Genomic DNA, 20,433 nt, shown 5'->3' with positions numbered 1-20,433 from the left:
GCATTTTAATATTTAAATTGATCTTTATCCTTGGTCTCAGACCTTCAATCTAAAACTATGAAAATAATTGATATTTGTAAGATGGATTAAGTTTAATAATCTAAACAAAAACCCGAAGTAAATGAGCCATTTCAAAATGTACTGTGAATGCAAAAGTGTAGGTTTTACATTCTTAATGTTTTTGAAAGAAGTGTTTACTATGTTTTTATATTTTAAAATGTTATTCATTTCTGTGATGTGCAGCTGAATTTTCAGCATCATTACTCCAGTCTTCAGTGTCACATGATGCTTCAGAAATCATTCTATTATGCTGATTTGCTGCTTGAAAACAGCTGAACTATATTTTTTGGAAACGTTGGAGAATAGAAACAGATTAGAAAGTTCAAAGAACAGCATTTATTTGAAATATATATATTTTTTTTTATAGTAGTATAAAATGTCTTAACTGTCATTTTTTGAGCAATTTAATGTGTTCTTGTTAAATAAAAGTATTAAAGACAAGTTTTTAACATGGTTTCCATGTCTATCTGGTGTTTTTAATACACTTAAAGGGATAGTTCACCAAAAATGAAAATTACCCCATGATTTACTCACCTTCAAGCCATCCTAGGTGTATATGACATTCTTCTTTCAGACAAATACAATCGGATTTATATTAAAAAGCATCCTGTATATATCCATATTTACAACTTTATAATCTCTAACTTCCGCTAACTGTCGTATGCGCGTTCATGAGAGAGTGGCGTCCAGCGGATGACGTAGCACGTAGGCAAAGACAGAAGTGACGAGAGTGGAAGCGCAGAGGAGAGAGCAAAACAAAACACCGGTCACGAATTAGTAGTACAAAACGAGGATTTGTAAAGAAAAATGTCGGAGGATTTTAATATAAGCCAAGAGGACACTGGTTTTCCTTTGCTATAAAAAAAACGTGTTTCTCGCGAGACTAGCATTTTCTCACCAGAGTTTACGCTCCGCCTACGTCATCTGCTGGACGACACTCTCTCGTGAACGCACATATGACAGTTAGCGGAAGTTAGAGATTAAGGTTTATAAAGTTGTAAATATGGATTTTTTCTTACACAAACCAATTGCTTCGCTTCGGGAGGCCTTTATTAACTCCCTGGAGCCGTGTGGACTTCTTTTATAATGGATTGGTTAAATTTTTGGGACTTCAAATTTTGGGCTACATCCACTCCCATTATAAAGCTTGGAAGAGCCAGGATGGTTTTTAATATAACTCCGATTGTATTCCTCTGACAGAAGAAAGTCATATACATCTAGGATGGCTTGAGGGTAAGTAAATAATGGGGTAATTTTTTTTTTGGGTGAACTAACACTTTAACTAATACACTTGACAAACTATGTGCAAATGAATCATTCAACACCATTGCAGAGTATTTTTTTCCTTAAAATTGCAGTTTATCAAAGTTTAAAAAATGCGGTTTAAAACAAGCCATTTCCTACCCGTTAGCCTACGCTTTGTATCATTAGCAAAGCGTTTTTATCTGAGGATGTTGATTTTTACAAGGTAGCTGTCTGAGATGGCGAACAGGAACATGGTTTGTGTAACATTAGCAACACATTATTAACTGTTTGATAACACAGGCAAGCCAAAGGCTAATGATATCAATTTCTGTTACATGTCTGGCATTGTAGAGAGAGCGATACATAAAATGCATTACCATTCTGATACATCAACTTGTGGATGACCCTGTATAAGCCCTGTCCTTCAGAATTAGTTTCTGGTTCAAACATATATGGCTGAATTAATCCAACAATGCTACTTGCCAATGTGTAGCATTTCCTACTTCAATTAACCAAATGAAAGAAGAGCAGGTAGTTCAAGCTGCTGAGATTAAGTGGAGGCGTGGACTAATTTGCACATTAATAGCCTTTGTATACTAAATGAGGTAAAGGTGCAATTCTGATTATCAAATATGAGTTTTTAAGGGATAAAATCAGTGACTGCAGGGGGACTTTTATGTTCTTAAAAAAATTAATAAATATAATAAATAAAATTATATACTACATTTATGGAAAATGTTTACATTTGACTACCTTGCACAATAACTGTGTACCGACACAGTTATTGTGCAAGGTAGTCAAAACGCTATTGAACAATACATTAATTTGTATTTTATCACTATCGGAAAACAAATTAAACGGAGTTTGGAAAGCTTTTAATAAAAAAAACTGCACAGGGCCAAAAGTGCCAATAACTGAAGAGACACTGTGACCTGCACCATAATTTTGAGTCACTCTGACCCTGAAATACATTTTGTACCAAGGAACTGGCACTGAGATGAATGGGAAGGCAGATGGACACATTTTTCAAGGAGGTACTTGATCTGACTTAACAGTAAACAATCCGTTTCTTAAAATCAGAGACACAGGATCATATGAACATCCCTGACAGCCAGCTTCTTCCAAATGCAGCTTCTTTGTTCACACAAGGGGTCCTTCTGAAAGCACAAGCCCCTTATAATCAAACCTGTCCACTCTTGCTGTCTGGATGCATCTCTAATCTCTCGGCTGATCCAGCGAAATCTGTATCTAATTGGAGAATGTGTGCTTAGCATGCAGGCGTGAAATGAGTGCACAGGAGAGGGTGAGAGGTTATGAGCCGCAAACAAAACAAGCGTCGATTAAAACCACAAAACAATTTTGATCTCCGCTTCAGCCAATATGATTGAGCTAAAGCTACAAACACAGACAAGCACTCCACATTCGTATTACAATTGCAATCTTTCAGACCAGCATGTTAAATCCAGTTGACCCCAGATCAGTTACTCTAGCCGTCCGGATTGTATTTCATCGGAGATCGATAACGGCTGTGTAGCACCTGATTGTGAATCGTCTGACATTTCGCTAGAGTTGGCCGGGATGCTGCTGAGCACATACCTGAGCAGTAATTTCCGCCGTAATTGTATTGTCACCTGGCTGTGCGGGGTTCTGATCGATGAGACACGAGCCTTCGCCTTCTATTAGCTCATGCCGTCCCGAACCGGGCCCGGCCAGATCAGTGGAGCGTGTGCACTCGCGGTTCATTACCCAAACCAATCTGCTGGTAATTAACTGACCATCTCTTCCGGCGCAAACACACAAACAGGACGGCCTGTGGTGATGCACACACACAGACACGCTTCCACAGAGCACAATAGTTTCTTTAGAGAGCATAATGAAATGAAAATGAGAGATTTGGGGCTTTTAGTCCATGTCTATTAACTAATAAAGCACATGAATATTTACGTAAATATTTATATATATTATAAAAAATTTATTAAATATTTATATAAATAATATATATTAATAATTATTTTTTAAACGACATAATGTTTGTATTTAAATGCATTTTTTATTTATAAATATTTTATTCTGTTCTGGATGAAAAAAAAGGTTAAAATGTGATAAATTGGTCAAATTTGAAATACGCCATCACTGAAATGTGTTGCGACAGTAAGTATGTGTTTTTGAAAGAAGTCTCTTATGCTCGCCAAGGCTGCATTTATTTAATCAAAAATACAGTTAGACGTTAGTGCATAAATATAGAAATATTATTGCAATTTAAAAAAAAAATTTGTTTTAGTATATTTAAAAATTAAATTTATTCCTGTGATGGCAAATCTGAATTTTCAGCAGTCACACTTATTATTACTATTATTATTATTATTAAGAAAAACTATAGAAAGCAGATGTGCTGCTTAATATTTTTGCAGAAACTGTGATTTTTTTTTTCAGGATTCTTTGATGAATAGAAAGTTTGAAAGAACAGCATTTATTTTAAAGGGGTCATATGATGCGATTTCAATTTTTCCTTTCTCTTTGGAGTGTTACAAGCTCTTGGTGCATAAAGAAGATCTGTAAAGTTGCAGACTAAAGTCTCAAATCCAAAGAGATATTCTTTATAAAAGTTAAGTCAACCATGCCTACCTAAAATGGCTCGTTCTAACACGCCCCCACATATCTACATCACGATGTGGGAAGATTTTGGCTTTCCAAAAGAGGACGATATCCGCTTAGTCATGCCTAGAGCTGATCCATGCTGGTCGCTGAGGAAATACATCAACTTCGCGCTATGGATCGTCGGATTGGCTTTCACCGTGGACGAAGCGGAGTCCATCCTGGGGTCGTCACATGTGGTTGACGCAAGCCCGCCGAATGCTCCTTCGTCGAATCCACCGCCTCTGCTCACTCAAGCCCGCCGTGTGTGACACTGTTTCGTTGTGAAAGCGAAACAACTTTGTTTGGTCTTCCAAAAGAGGACACGACTAGAAATCAGTGGTTAAGTTATATTTACAACACTGTTCCAGAACAGTTCAACCCAAATATTCAGATGTGTCCAGCGCATTTTATGGAGGACTGTTTCCTGATCCTGGGAGAGTAGACTACAATACCGGCTGTTCTGACTCACAGACTGTAAGTACGTTTTTTATATTTAAAGAATTTGCCACTGATGATTCAAACGCAAGTTTTGAGCAGTGTAGAGTAGCACTTGTTGTTTGTCATTTCTCTAATCACAAATGCAGACATGGTTTTATGTTTACGCGGCGCGATGCAACGCGTAAAAAGACAGTATAAGTCATTAAAATCCATAATTATGTCCCCACTGGATGCAACAAATGCCTCGTTTATAATGGGTTTTCATGTTTTTGTCTCGTCGCTCCGGCCGGACAGGGCATCACAGTATGGGAAGGGGCGTAACATTTCCGTCACACGCTTGAGGTATTCGGCCAAGCATAATGCACTGGATAGCTGGCCAATCAGAGCCCACCTCGCTTTTCAGACCGATGAGCTTTGTAAAAATCGACGCGTTTTTGAAAGGTGGGGCATAGAGGAGAAACAATAATGTACAGTATCTGGAAAATAATGTGTTTTTTTAACCTTAAACCACATAAACACATTTTATTACACCAAATACACCAAATAATGTTCTTTTTAGCAGCATCATATGACCCCTTTAAACAGTAATCCTTCAATCCTTGCTAAACAATTTCATATTATACATACACACACATATAGAAAGATCCAAATATTTTTTTATTCATCAAATAATCCCCAAAAAATACTCAACTGTATTAAATATTGATAATAATAATAATAATAATAATAATAAAACATGTGACACTGAAGACTGCAGTAATGATGCTGAAAATTTAGCTTTGATCAAAGGAATAAATTACATTTTAAAATATATTCAAATAGAAAGCAGATATTTTAAATAGTAAAAATATTTCACAATATTACTGCTTTTGCTGTATTTTGGATCAAACAAATCCAGGCTTGGTGAGCAGAAGAGAATTCTTTAAAAAAAAATCTTACTGTTCAAAAACTTTTGACTGGTAGTGTAAGTAAAAAAGTTATATGTATGTATAAAGTTATACATACTTATACATACATATACACACAAATACAAATAAACATATACTAGTCTCTATAGTAACTATATATACACGTCTTACCACCTTTAAAAATAAGCAAACGAAAATAGTCTCTTCTCAAGTACGCACATAATACAAGCATATTGTATGCGCTCTGACATTATGCTTTCATAATGGCCCTCGGTGGGCCGGATCAATAGCTGTGGATCAGTCCCGATTAATTGAGCTTATCTGCTCTACAGTGTGCTCATTGACAGAAATGTGATCCATGCACCGAGGAATAGCAGCCCTTTCTTTGAAAGCAACGAGGTCAACCGGGTCTGCTGTGACTGGCCCACTCAAACTTTTCCCCAAGGCAAATATGAGTAACAGAGTTCTGTATGTACTATGATATCCACAAGATGTCTTTAGATTATGCTCCTACAACAGCAGGGTAATGTGAGAGCATGGAAGCTCATGGAGGCCAGACAAGCAGTGACAGAGAAGCCAGGTGGTGGGAGTCATACTTTAGTGATGTTCTTAGCTTTACAAGCTTTTTAAGGCGTACTTTTGAAACAGCACCATGGTATTATAATGTTTTCTTCAGAGTATATTGTAAATTGTACATGGGTCAAAGACAAGATGTCCAATTTTGGTCTCTGCATCAAATTAAATGTACAGTATTGTTGCAAACAAGAGTCTTACCTAAAATGCAACAAAAGATATTGCTGGACAACCGTTATTAGGTGAAATTGCATACTGTCTAGTAGGTACTACATTTGATGAGAAAGATACTTTGCAACTGTTAAAAAGTATGTTCTATATATTGTATGAATGTGTGTGGTATCTGGATGTACTACATTTGCTGTTGTCATTGTCAAATAACCTACCAGAGTCAGTTGCGTCATTTTACTATTAGGCTACGTTTACACGACAACGATGTAGTCAAAAACAGATACGTTTTTTAAAAGTTTCACGTATACACGACAACGTTTTCAAAACGATTCACGTTTACACATATCCGCGAAAATGGCCAAAAACACTGTATTACGTATGCCAGGCCAGTAGTTGGCGCTGTCACCTTGCTAGTAAACAGTACCTGTTGCCGTGTGTATATGATGCGTCTCTGCTGTTGGCTGTAATATTGGTGAAGTAAATCCCCACTTTGCTGACGAAACGTTAGCAAACTCTTAAACAGCAACAACAGTACTATGTACTCCGCCATGGTTGTGTATTTTTCGTCACCATTTTCAAAGATTCCCGTATTGGGTGTTTACACGGAAACGTCAACGGTGGCGTTTTCAAAAACTTGCACTTTGAAACACGTTTTTAAAAATATGCGTTTTCAGTCCCCAAAACGGCGTTGTTGTGTAAACGAACAGGCAAAACGCATAAAAAAAAAGTTTCCCGCTTTTGGCTGAAAACGTTGTCGTGTAAACAGCCCCTTAGTCACAACCCTTCTCCCGTGGCCTCATGATAGTAAAGTCCCATCAGATGCACACTTTGGAATATTAGCAGAAGTAGTAGGTCATCTGGTACTTTGCACCTACTGTTTTATGAATACTATGAATGTGGACATACTATATACTATATAGTAGGGAAGTATGCTTTTTAGTATGCATGGATTGTCTTTTGTAGTAAACTTTTAAGCTTAATAATGTCATAATTTTTTATGACAAAGGTATATAACACCACCAATTTGACAAGAATAAAACAAAACTCCCTTACTTATCAGATTTCTGAATTCTAATCAAATAGTCTAAAAGTTACTACTTTCAGTGGTGATGGCAAAAGTACATACTTGAGTGAGACAGTATGCTAGTACTTAGACAATACCATTACATTTTCATCTTGATATTGCAAACTTCAGCATCTAGCATTTCCTTTTAGATTCATTTATTTATTTATTTGCCTTTAAAAGATTATTATAATAATATATAAAATAATATAAAGTGGACAGGAAGAAAAGTGAGAGAGACGGGGGACAGCAGTCAGGATTTGATTTGACTTTGACAGATTCATACTAGGGCTGTCATGATATCAGATTTTCACTACATGACTTAAACACACGTGTAGGGGAAGTGGAAAGAGAGTTTATAGCCATAACTATACAGAACGAACTTTTGAAAAGAACTGTCGATTGGCACAGCTAACACCCCATATTTTTTACAGGATCCAAAAAATTCCTACACTTTTTCGGCTGAAGGTAGTGTCTCGTTTTCGTCTGTCGTCTCGTCTGGCATGATTTAGTGCAGCAGAACTAGCTACACACTAGTCATCGTCTTCATTTTTCCATTTTCTGATGGATGTCAAACAGTGTTAAGGTGCAACACCGCCACCTTCTATGTCGGAGTGTCAACCAGATTACAACCACAATCAACCATAGTGTCAACAGTTACTACCACTGGATTATGTGTAGCATTAACATCAGTATTTCATTTTTCATTCAATATCATGATTATAATCACATTATGCTACACATAATTCATACTCATTTCAAAACTGCCATGGTAGCTTCGGCATCAGAGCTTCAAACAGATTCAAACTGATTCATTAAACGAATCTGCTCATTTGTTCACAAAGTCTGTGCATCTAACAAAGACAATGGGATTATTTTGTGGTCTATGGACTTCTCATTACATTCAATTCACACTGCAAGATGCAGCACAGGTAAAATGTGATTTTGTTTACTGAGGCCGATTAGCATTTAAATACATTATTTGTGTCTGCCTGACTTGAAACATTCCCAACACTGAATCGTTTAAATTTACCCTTACTAATTTCATTCCTTGCTATTTCAACTACTCCACGGTTTCGTTTTAAATCGAACATTACTGCATGTTACTTAGCTGCATTACATTTTGTTCTATTTACATGTATCTGCCATGCCAATAAAGCACACTAAACAGAAACTGGAAAGAGAGATCAAAAGAAAAAGAAAGTGAAAGGCAAACAGGTCACGTGACTCACCCTGGTCAAACTGCCGCTGCATGCTTTCCATCTCGGCCTTATTTCCACTCACCCTGTAGATCCCCTCTGTGCTCAACCCTGTGAGAAAGAGAGAGAGAGAGAGATAATTGATATTAATTAATGAGTTTTGCACTCCATTCCTTTTACACAGTCTCAGAGTTTGATAAGAGCCAACAAAATGGTGTTATCTCCAGCTCAGAATGTACAATGCATTACACATATTTAATTTATATCTGAGGTTGCTAATTGTGCGACCACACTCCGACTGTCAGATCTTCACTGTTTGACTTATCAGTCGTACATGAAGAATGAGGGCTGCCACAGGCAGAGAGCAGCTTGCGTCTTGTGCCCCGCAGATGCAAGAGCCAGAGAACGGCTCGGCTCGGCCCATCTCACCCAAGCAGAGAGAAAACAAGTACATCGATAAAGAGAAAGACAGAGCGAGAGGCAGAGAGACACTCTCGGAAATGAGTCGGCGCATTGCCGAGGCAGACCGCATTGATTGCCTCACCTCTCCTGATCAATTACCCATAAAAGCTTTTCTGTGGAGCTGAAGGAAGGGAAATGTGTGTAGATAGGAAGGGTGTATTTATGGCGGCGTGTAAGAACAAGAGGGACAAAAAGAAAAGAAAATAGGCGAGAAAAGGACTGTAAAACATCTGAAAGATCAAGTTTCATATTGCGTTATAGATTTGCACTGATCATAAAACTCTACTTATGATGTCTGAGAAATCCACAGGTTCTACCAATCATTTCAAAGTTTATTTTAAAAATAGGCTCAAATATGATATGAATATGAACAGCCTATTCAAAGAAATTTTGTTTTGTGATAATAAAATTAACAGTTAAAAATAAACCACAACAACACAATGCCATTGTATTTTAATGCCAGACCTGAAGAGCGCTATTTTTGTTTGCTATTAGTCTTCTGTTATTAAATTATTTATTTAGAAATGGCAAAAATACTAATAATGACAATGTAATATGATAAAAAAAATACAGATTTGTAATGTTTAAATGTGCTAGAAAAAATGTCACAATTCTCAAAATGAATCGATATACAGTTAAACACATAAGAACGTAACTAAACAAACAAACAAACAACTAAAAAAGTCAATTAAATAAACTATTAAATAATTTAATTACTAACTACATAAGTGAATTACTAAATAAGTAAATGACTAACTATTAGGGGCGGAACGGTTCAACTTAATCAAGGTTCGGTTTGTGTCACTGTTTTAGAGTCACGGTTTCGGTATGGTTCGGTACGTGCTATGTTTAGGGAAAAACTATACTGTCAAATAAAAAATAAAGAAAATAAGAATAATCTATCTAACTACAAGCAACAGCACAAATAAATACAATAGTTTAAAGATACAAATAAAATAAACAGTAATTTTCTGTTTTTTTTAGGTAGGTAACATTAACATTAGTTAGCTAACATTAGCTAACATTAGTTTTTAGGTACAGAAATTGAATAAAGTAATGAAATGTAAAACAGCATTGCATATTTCACTGTATAAATTAAAGATGAATCTTTATTAAAGTTACAAAAGCTATTCAATCAAGAGCAGTGAGTGAATTCTTTGTTGTTGCTGTTTGATTAATATTAAGTGCTGCCACTTTAAGAGATTGCACTGATACAGTACGTTCAGCCGGCTATGTCTGCTATAGGATACTTACCAAGACGGGCATTTAGACATAATTTCTGTGTGAATTTGACCATTTAAACACAATACTTCAGAGAGAGCTTAATATTTGTGCGCATTCTGAGGTGTGGGTTTGCGCGCTTGAGCGCACACACAAATCTTCTCACTGCACGCGCGAGCCCGCGTCCTCTGGTTCTTAAATGTTTAAACTGGCAAAGCTTAAATGAGTTTAGCTTAAACACAGATATCAACATGTGCTGTTCAGGTCTCACCTGTGCGCGCGTACTATCAGCACCGGGGTATGACGGAATAAATGACTGCTCATATTCCAGCATACACCATTCGCATTGAACAAGAGTGAATGGTTTGTCCACTTTTTTCCCCCCCCCATCGCTGTTGTTGTAATGTATAGGGAAGCCAGAATGTGCATCCATCAACAGAAACATACATTAGCCAAACCCTGTTTGTTTTACGTGTTATTTATAGTAGAGGTCGACCGATGTATCGGTTTTGCCGATTAATCGGTACCGATAGTTGATTGCTGGAACTATCGGTTATCGACAAAAATCCAAGCCGATAGTTTTTTGTACATTATATTGGTCCCGAATCATTGTTAATGTACATAATGAATTGTGTATTGTGCATTTTCAGCAAAAGGTTGTCTTTCTGTGGCTCTAACAAAGTCTGTGTGCTTCATTTATAGAGCTATAATATAGGTTGCAGTTTTTCTTTCCGTTTGCTCCATTTTTTAAACACCGAACTTCAAACTCATCTATACCAAATTGTTCATTCTTGAAGTAAACTTGTGTCCGTTTAGTGATTAAATAGACTGTTTTAGACCGCTGCTGGAGTTGAACGCGACACGTCCGGAGTGTGTGTGATACCGGTGAGTTCTCCTAGACTCAGCGCTGAGCTTTTATTTTGATTAGATAATCATCAATTGTTCAAGAATAGAAGCAGTTAAAGTGTGAGAGTATACATACAATATCCATATGTATATAATTTTAATGCTATAGCCTTTGAGTATATATTTAAAGATGTGCATGACAGTTGAAATGAAATGGTAACACTTTAAAATAAGAGTCCATTTGTGTAAGTATTGTTCCTTGTTAGAGTGTGTTAATTTCAACATTTACTATAATTTTTTTTACTACTACTACTAGTATGGTTCAGTACTGTTTTTGTTAATAAAGCACTATTTTAGTTTTTGTTCAGTATCAATTGTAAAACTATCGGTTAATTAATCGGTATCGGCCAGTGTGGTCCAACCTAGCTATCGGTATCGGCAAAATCCTATCTATATAATCAAATCACTATCGGTCGACCTCTAATTTATAGCAAACCATATTACAGATGCGTTGTCAGATTTAAGTTGAACCGTGGTCCTAGCGCGTGCCGAACCGCATGTGGAGAACCGTACAGTTTGATTTTTTCCGCGAACCTTTCCACCCCTACTAACTATAGATATGTAAATTAATAAGTAGGTTACATAAATAACTAATTAACTGAAGTGAATAAATAGATTTTAAATCATACTAGACAATAATACACTACTATGTACTTCAAAATAGTTTTGATGCCCATTTTATAAGCAAGTTCTTCAAATGAACCTTAATGAACTTAATTCAGATGAGCTTTCCAGCTAACAAATCGTACAAAAGTACTCAAGACCATCCATTCATAGCTTAAACCAAATTTAATCACAAACTAAAGACTCCTAAAGAAAAGGTTCAAACAGAACAGAAGCCACAGGAATGCATGAGGGAGAAAGAGAAACATCCTCTGAAGGACAGTCAAGGACAATACAAGGAAGTTATCATATTTCCAGTTCATTATATAATTTATCTCATGTCATTTCATGTCCATCACTCTCAATCTATTGGCCTTCAAAATGAATGTCCAGTCCATTAGCAGCGTCAAGAGAACGTCATGTTAAGACATTTTAAAAAAAAAACAGAGCACTTTGAGCCTCATGGGCTTCTCTAACTGAAACTCACCATGACCTTTTTACTTAAAGCCCTCCTAATGCACAGATAATCCTGCAACTTGTTCAAACAAACCCCTGCCGCTTCCTGCCATCATCTTCAGCATATCCTCCGGGGCCAGTATCAGCCAATTCAGCATTTCTCCTCCTCCAACGGCTGTCACGTTCCCTCCTTCCCTGTTTCAATAACTAGGGCTGTTTCTACTAGAGCTATTATCTGATTCATATTAAAAATAGGGTCTGATTGATGGGTTACAGTTGGTGGCCTATGGGCTGAGACTATATACTGTATCTCCTGTTCCCATACTGTGTAGCACTGGACTGATTCTGGAACAGGTCCTGCTGCTATGAAAAGCAGTGAATAATATGGAGTGTGTGACCCCAATGGCCCTAAAACTACCAACCCTCATTTATCATACCATCCCGTTGCTACAGTGAGAAAAGAACTGACAGATAGAGAGTGAAAGAAGACATAAAGAGGAAAGAGAAGTTAAACGAGAGACAGGTTTACCTAGAAGAATGAACAGGAAATGAGAGGAACAATAGGGGAACGCAAGCACTTTTGGTACAGAGGGCATAACGGAAGGGGCGGAAATGGATCCCTATAGAAACTACTGTATATAAATCTGTGTTTTCATTTCTGCCCCATCAAACACAAAAATAAATAGGAGAAAATGACATGAACCCCTTCTCCAGAAATATACAAGCTTAACTTGACTAGTTTGCTCAAACTGAATTTGTCACCCAGCAACAAAACTTCTGTTTAAAATAAGTAATTTTGATTAATGTGATGGTCACTTTTAACAATGAATTGGGCCCGAAGCATTCACAAAAGTTGCATTCAAGTATAGTACATAAGGATACGTGGGTGAATAAAGAACGACTGAATGTTTTGATGGTTTTTGGATTCAATTATTTAATGAATTAAGTCAATTAGACTAGATATGTGCTACATGCTCTACCATCCAAAGGTTTTGGGTCAATAAAAATGTATACTTTTACTTAGCAAGGATACATTCAATTGAAAGGAAGTGACATTAAATAGATTTGCAATGTTTAAAAAAAAGGCTCTTTTTCAAACAAATGCAGTTCTCTTTAACTTTCTACTCATCAAATAACCTTGGAAAATATGTATTGCGGTTTCCACAAAAATATTAAACAGCACAACTGTTTTTAAACATTTATAATAAGAATAAATGATTCTTGAGCAGCAAATCAGCATATTATAACGATTTCTGAAGGATCATGTGACACTGAAGATTGGAGCAATGATGCTGAAAATTCAACTTTGCATCACAGGAATAAATTACGCTTTAAAATATATTACGATAGAAAACAGTTATTTTGAATTGCAATAATATTTTACAATATTACTGTTTTTACAGTATTTATGCACAAATAAATGAAGCCTTGATCATCATAAACGTTAAAAAAATAGCATACTGACCCCAAACTTTTGAACGGTAGAGTACTTTGAAAATTGGTTAGTCAACATTGGTTTGAACAACTAGTCGGTCTTAAGTAAACCTTGCATAATTAGGCATGTTGCTATAAAAGAGCTATAAAAATAAGAAAAAAAAATATTCTAACAATCTAAATAGCTGACCTTATAAACCGACTAGCCGTTTTCATATGACCACAATGACCAGTCCCTAATTTATACAGCTAGAGGTAAATTTAGCTTTTATGAGGCCCTGAGATACACAGTGTTGCCATATGTACAATTCTAAGCCGCTATGACTAAGCACATCTTAGCTGCAGCTGTTAGCAGAACATGCTTGATATGTCAAACTGACATTTTTCTACAAAAGCCTTTGTAAAAGCAATTCGGTGTAATTCTGATAAGGTTGTATTGTTTTGATGGGTAAGGCACTGTGAGTAAGTGAGCGAGTGAATGTGTATCCTCTAGTGTTCACGCTGAGGGTGCTATCAGCAAATCATGCTGTAGGCTGTTGTAGAATCCAGTTCCACCCACAGAGCACAAAAAAAGAGCTGAGCCCGAAAGATTGTTCACCATTTCTGCTATGTGATATCGATCTCAATGAGGGAGTTATCAGGCAGAAAATTACCGCAAGGGGTTTGGCAGCTTACACACATACACAACGAAACATAAATAGGGCGGGAGAAGGGTGGGGGGAAGAAGAAATGGAAACGAGGGACAAAGATCAGGAGCTGAATTAAGAAAACTATTAATGACACAGCCGTTGACTTCGCTCTGCCCCCTAGTGGTTCACACATTCAATCTAAAGGGTGGGGTTGAGTGCTATTTTAGGGATTTGAAATGAATACAACTCAACTATGTTTGTAATACATAAAAGCATTTAGTTGATGCTTTATATAGGTATTGTAACAATTTCATGTTTTCTTTTATTCTTATGTGTATAATGTATAATCACAATCCAGTAGAGAGGATCCAGTCAAATCACTTGAGTGATAATCCAGAAGCACACAAAGGAACGTAATTTTGAGATCTGCATCCGTGAACACGCCAACATTTGACTAACAGGGGCTCATTATACAGTAGGTTGCGCAGGGTTGACTTCATCTGAACTACAGATGGACAGATGCATCCCACAGGGAATACTGATGTGTTCTCCAACACTCAGCATTACAGAAAACCCCAGCCGGAGCAAATGCACTTGCTCTCAGCTGATGAGCTTAATCCTTGGAAGCTAATGCTACCGAGCCAAATCAAATCACAGCTGCGTAGATACACACTTAACAAGTGCACTGCAAGCATTGCATTATCATACTGCTGAATATGCATGCCGAGCTCTGTGGGATCATTTAAAACGTTCAAATTATCATATAGGTTAGGTACTGTTTATACACTGTTGACAAAAAATATCTTAAATGAGGTAGTCCTAAGGTAGTTAGCTGATCTCCCAACTTGGCCATGTTGGTTGGGTTTGCTGGTTTTAGAGGGATTTGTAACTTCAGAACTTCAGATACAATTAACAAACCAACTTATGTTCGACACAGATCTGAGTAGGATTTGAACTTCAGCCTCAAGTGTCAGTTGCTGGCATGCATTTTAAAGGAAGAGTTTACCCAAAAATGTAAATTTGCTTACAATTTACTCACCCTCAGACTATCCAAGATATAGATGAGTTTGTTTCTTCAGCAGAATAATTTAGCATCACATCACTTGTTCACCAATGGATCCTCTGCAGTGAATGGGTGCCGTCAGAATGAGAATCCAAACAGAGACTTCCTCCAGTGAAAAAGTCCATCCCCTGTTGTCCTTTCACATCAAAATCCTCCAAAACATTTGCTAAGAACTGTCTTGGACAGTTTTCGCTTGTAAACTGTGCTTGATCTGTGCATATTTCGCTCCTGATTCAGATTTAACTTTTATTTTGAATGGTTAAAAACATTTTAATGATTAATTTATCACAAACCCTCAGCTTTTCACTTCACAAGCCATTAAATGATGGACTGGAGTGGCATGGATTACTTGTGGATTATTGTGATGTTTTTATCAGTTGTTTGGGCTCTCATTCTGACGGCACCCATTCATTGCAGAGGATCCACTGGTCAGCAAGTGATGTAATGCTTAATTTCTCCAAATCTGTTCTGATGAAGAAACAAGCTCATCTACAATTTTAATGTCCCGAAGGTTTTTACCGAAGGTAAATTTTCAACACATTTTCATTTTTGTGTCAACTAATCCTTTAAGGGCAGAGGAGTGAAGGAGTAAATGGTCATGGCACCAGTTTATATGGGATTGAGTGGGATTCAAACCAGCGTCAAATGGCATGTGAGGCTGGCACACTAAGAAGAACAAGTTGTTACCATTACTACAAGCAGGTAGCCAATATTATAATATTTAATTGTATCCATCCACCATCCACTGTACACAAAATGCATGTACTCAACAGTGTTTTGAGTTTGAAAACAGTTCACCAGCTTTGGAAAACATTTTATAACAAGACGTCTTCACACTACAGACTACTTGTCACATACTGTTTGATTTCAGCATCTGGCTAACTTCAATACTTCACTCCAAAGTGAAGGTGTGCTGCTTGCTTACCTGTAGCCTCAATGTAACGGATACACTTTTCAATGAAGAGTGGAATGGGCCGCTCTGGCGTGACAACATTGGCCAAGGGAACACCGAAGTAGTTACTTTCCAGAGGTTTGGACAACGATGACTGACGAGCCTTTGGCCGCGTTTTCTGCTAGACAGAAGACGAAGACATTATTTGCTGGTACAATAACAATAGCTAAGTTTTAGCCACAATTAAGCACATACAATATATCAACAGGTTTAATATAAAATACATCAACAGGTTTTGACAAACAATAATTATAATATTAAAATTAAATGTATTTTAACATCTTAACATGTCAAATGTTACTGGAACATAAATAAATGCAGTGTTTCTTTAGTGAACTGAATGCATAAATCCACTGAAATCCCCTTCATATCAGTTAATTAAAAAAGAAATAAATTCTAAGACCAGGTTTAATATCATTTGTAGAAACTTAGTTTTATATTTCGCATCTTATGCAATGAAATTCATATTTTTAAGTGTCATATCGGAGTCCAAATACTGTGCATCAGACCACCCTAAAGGTGGTCAAATCATTCACATTATTCCAGCAATTTGACAGTTTATGCTAAGGTACATTGGGTTTGACTTTTGCATTTAGAGTTCTGCAGGAGGATACACTGCTCAGACCTCCCTCCCCACCTCCTGCCTTCCCATAATGCTCTGCAGCGGGGCATCACGGCTCATTGGCTAGTGTGTCTGCAGTACTGTCAGACAAGAGAAACAGCAATGACGCTTATTAGGCCAGAGTCTGTCTACTCTATAGCTAGAAGGCAAGCTGGCTTCCTGGTACATCCGCAGGTCAAAGCTCTGCTTTTCACACATTCAGGAACCATGCCACATTTGCCTCCCTTTTTCTCTCTCTCTCTCTTTGCTTCTCCTTACATTTCCCACCGCTCTACTCATTTCTTATTTTCAGATTTTACCTAAATCCCCACTGGCTCCTCTCAATAGACGTTTACATAATTACCTCCCTCCCCTCTCCAAGCTCTCGTTAAAGAATCTGTGCTCCAATTACAGTTCACAGTGAGTATTACTGGGATGGCAATGTTATGCAAAAGTAATGTGTTCAACCCTGCAATGCAGGTCACACAGTAACCCAGACCAAGGTGCACAAAGAAAACCAGCTACATTATGTTTATAACTGCTACTCCACCCATTTGCAACTTCAGACATGACAGGATACTCTAGTGTTACAGTGTGAATTAATCCGATGTTTGGTTATGTTATGCCTCACTAACCTCACAATCTATGCACAAAGTATTTGCAAGCGGTTCATATTGAAACCAGTCCCTTGGTAAATCCACCATGCAACCATTCACTTGCCAGTTGCTGGTGCAAAGTTAAAGGAGGCATTAGAAAGGAACTAGGTGACAGTGGAATTTAAAACATTCCATTTGTTGGGTGAGGAGATTTTAAAAAGGCTGAGTGAACATTTCCGGCCTTGCCATCCAACACTGAGAAAGAGAGAGCGCACTCAGCGCAGATGGGATAGTACACAGAAACAGGAAAGATTCATTCGAACTCCTTTAACATCAGAAGGGGACAGTCATTGTTGGACAGAGCTTAAACCAGTATAGACCCCTGGGGCTACTGGGTTGGTGTGCTTTTTTTGGGGGGGTTTCTTTATAGATCAGTCCCACAAGGCAATTGATGCAAGCAAGGTGATTTAACCCAATGGCCTCATTCTAACCCCACTAAAGTAATAAAGACACTGCTGTGAAATGAGAAGGACTGGTGGCTCAATCCTTTCATATGCCCACAGGCTGTCACATGCTCTATGAGAACAGCAGTGACTGTAATTTCTGCTCGTCTGAATACAGTGCATTATGGGAGTAATGGCTATAATAGTATTCCCAGCAAAACATTATTTAGATTTGACAACTATTAAGCAAAAAGCAGACAACTGCAAGTGAACAGCACTCAAATGCCTTGCAAAAGAGTCAGACTTATATAATAATCTGTTTTGTCTGACATGAACACTTTTAAAAATGGACGTAACACCACAGCATAACCAAAAATCAACCCTGACCGAAGTTTGGCACACAGGCATCCAGATAAACTAAAGGATTAAAGTCTGCGCATCCACGACACATAAAAAAAACAGCTGGGTCTTTTCTCAGTGGATCGACTTTCTGAAAAATAAGTAAAACACAGCCTATCAGGCTACTGCTCCAAGACTGTAATTTGCATTTAGATAATGGGTCAAAGACTTCCCCAAAACCTGGATGAAGCTAAGTGCAAGAAAAAAAAACAAGGACATGCCACCATTCCTCTACATTTGTCTTTTGACAGACCCAAAAGAATCTGTCAAACACTGACAACATCTGACAATACATAGATGTGAATACAGCTGAATTTAAAACAAATACACTTGTAGTCTAATACAAAAACAGCATTAATGGCAAACTTCAGAATCATATATCAATAAAAATTTAATAAATTATGACCATATTAAAGAAAGTTAGCCTGTGTAAATGTGATCTGAAGTACAATGAATATATGTAACAAAAGAACACCACAAACTTTACCTTGGTATTTCTTCGCAGACTTCTCAAGATATTCCTCCTCTTTGGGTCCTCGCCTTCTTCATTCAAGGAACTGTCCCCTTTCTGTGCAGCAAGCTCATCCTCTTTAGTCTTGGGGAGACCTCCAAGTTCATCATCACTGCCAATGAAGCTTGTGCGGAAGCTGCTGAACTTTCCAAGACGTTTGGAGCGATCACGATACAGCCGAGGTTTAACTCCAAGAGCAGATAGTTTCCGTCTACGTTCCAATGAACTGCTATCGGCCTCACTGTCTGATCCATTTCCTGCACCATTAGAATGGCTCTTGTTTGCATTGCGAATAGTGATGATCTTGCCTTGCGTGCTGTCATGTGGTACAGAATAAATATTTTCCTCCTCTGTGGGACGGGGCTTTGCTACTGCATCCATGGGCTCAGCATAGTCAGATGGATCATAACCACCTTCAGTTGCTGGTGGCCAGGTGACTGACGGTAATGAGCGCCTGTTAGGTCCATGTAGGCTCAGGTCCATGTATGAACTGATGTTTAAGGGTTTGGGAATGTCAAAGGTGACATTTGGCTTTGGTCGCACCTGAGGTGGAACTTTGTTGTTAAGCTTGTTTTCAAAAATTGTGATGTCAGAGAAGAGTGAGAAGGCATCTCCCTCCATATCTGGGAGCTTGAAACCTCCACCATGGGCCAAAGTGCCATCTTCCCTTAGGGTGGGATAAGATGGGGAGGGCTCGATGTCATCCTCTGAGTCCAGCAATGTGATGCTTGGGGAGCCACATCGAGGTGAAGAAACATTTTCATTGGTGACACTGTCTGAAACGTTGTCATACATATATGTTGCCTCTACAATGGTTTTCTTCTCCACTACCTCCTTAAAGAATGTCTGGAAGTGGTCTATCCGATGCAAGCCTCCCACCACCCCACCAGGTCCACAGATTACAGAGCTGAAACGGGCGTCAATTTCATGGGCCAGTTCCTCCCCTTGGCCAAGCTGCTCCCGGACTGCCTCAGAGTCTGCAAGTTCTGATTGAGTCTCTGCAACAGCAAGCATCTGCACTGGAATAATATCTTGGACCTCACAAAGGAAGGCACAAAGGGTTTCCATGGAAGCCTTCCGTTTGGCTGAGTACACTGCTATGTAACCATGCACTAATCTGCTTTTACGTAAGGAAAAAGATGAGTGGTAAGACAGAACAGCAAGATCAATGCTTTGCCTTTGGCCACCAATAGATAAATCCAACAAAACTGATGTTCCACTGGACAGACTGGAAGAGGGCCGACAGTGCTGGGGCAGCAAGAATGGTGAAAGAAGCTGGTCAACATCATAAGTATCTCCACACATCAGACACATTACGATTCGCAAGTCACCCTCTGTGCTCTGCTGAGAGTCTCTGAAACCTACAAATGCAGGTAGCAAAGGTGGGGAGATACTGCCAAGACTAACTGAGGGTCTTCGTGTATCTAACAGACCTTTGAGTATCTGGTTTAAATGTTTTTCATTTATATTGCGACCATAGCCCACACCTGGAGAAGCAGGCTCTAAATAACTGCACTGAAATTTGCCAGCCACTTGTTGACCTTGTTGGATCAGGCTTTGTGCCGTTTCACCTCCAATGTCAGAAATTGAACCAACGCCTCTTTTGGTGACCAACAGAAGAGACAAGGGAAACTGAACTATATTGGTATCCCTTCGACCTATGGTTGACTCTCGTAATTTCTCAATACTATCAACAACATAGGATAAGGATTCCTTTGAGTTGTAGAGGCAGAGGCAACCATGTGGGGCAAAAGTGGGGGTATGGAATGAGTTCACTGGAAGGCGCACATTTCCCTCTATAGGTCGAATAGCCAGTTCATAAGTCCTTCCATCTAGCACGTACCGTTCATCATTGGTGCACAG

At 38.1% G+C, this 20,433-nt stretch overlaps 1 protein-coding gene across 1 annotated transcript in view; it reads right to left on the bottom strand.

Moving 5' to 3' along the window:
• Positions 1 to 20,433, bottom strand: part of LOC107574404 (rho GTPase-activating protein 35-like) — a 34,839-nt gene that overhangs the window by 8,247 nt on the left and 6,159 nt on the right. The window contains exons 2-4 of the mRNA XM_016260837.1: positions 18,547 to 19,931; positions 15,994 to 16,138; positions 8,328 to 8,405 (exon numbers count right to left, since the gene is read on the bottom strand). Of these exons, the coding sequence (XP_016116323.1) occupies positions 8,328 to 8,405; positions 15,994 to 16,138; positions 18,547 to 19,931 (1,608 nt within the window). The remainder of the gene's footprint in view (positions 1 to 8,327; positions 8,406 to 15,993; positions 16,139 to 18,546; positions 19,932 to 20,433) is intronic.

The sequence above is a fragment of the Sinocyclocheilus grahami genome, unplaced genomic scaffold, assembly GCF_001515645.1.
Source record: "Sinocyclocheilus grahami isolate Dianchi unplaced genomic scaffold, SAMN03320097.WGS_v1.1 scaffold2214.1, whole genome shotgun sequence".
NCBI classification, from domain to species: Eukaryota; Metazoa; Chordata; class Actinopteri; order Cypriniformes; family Cyprinidae; genus Sinocyclocheilus; species Sinocyclocheilus grahami.
This window is presented reverse-complemented; position numbering and strand designations above follow the sequence as displayed.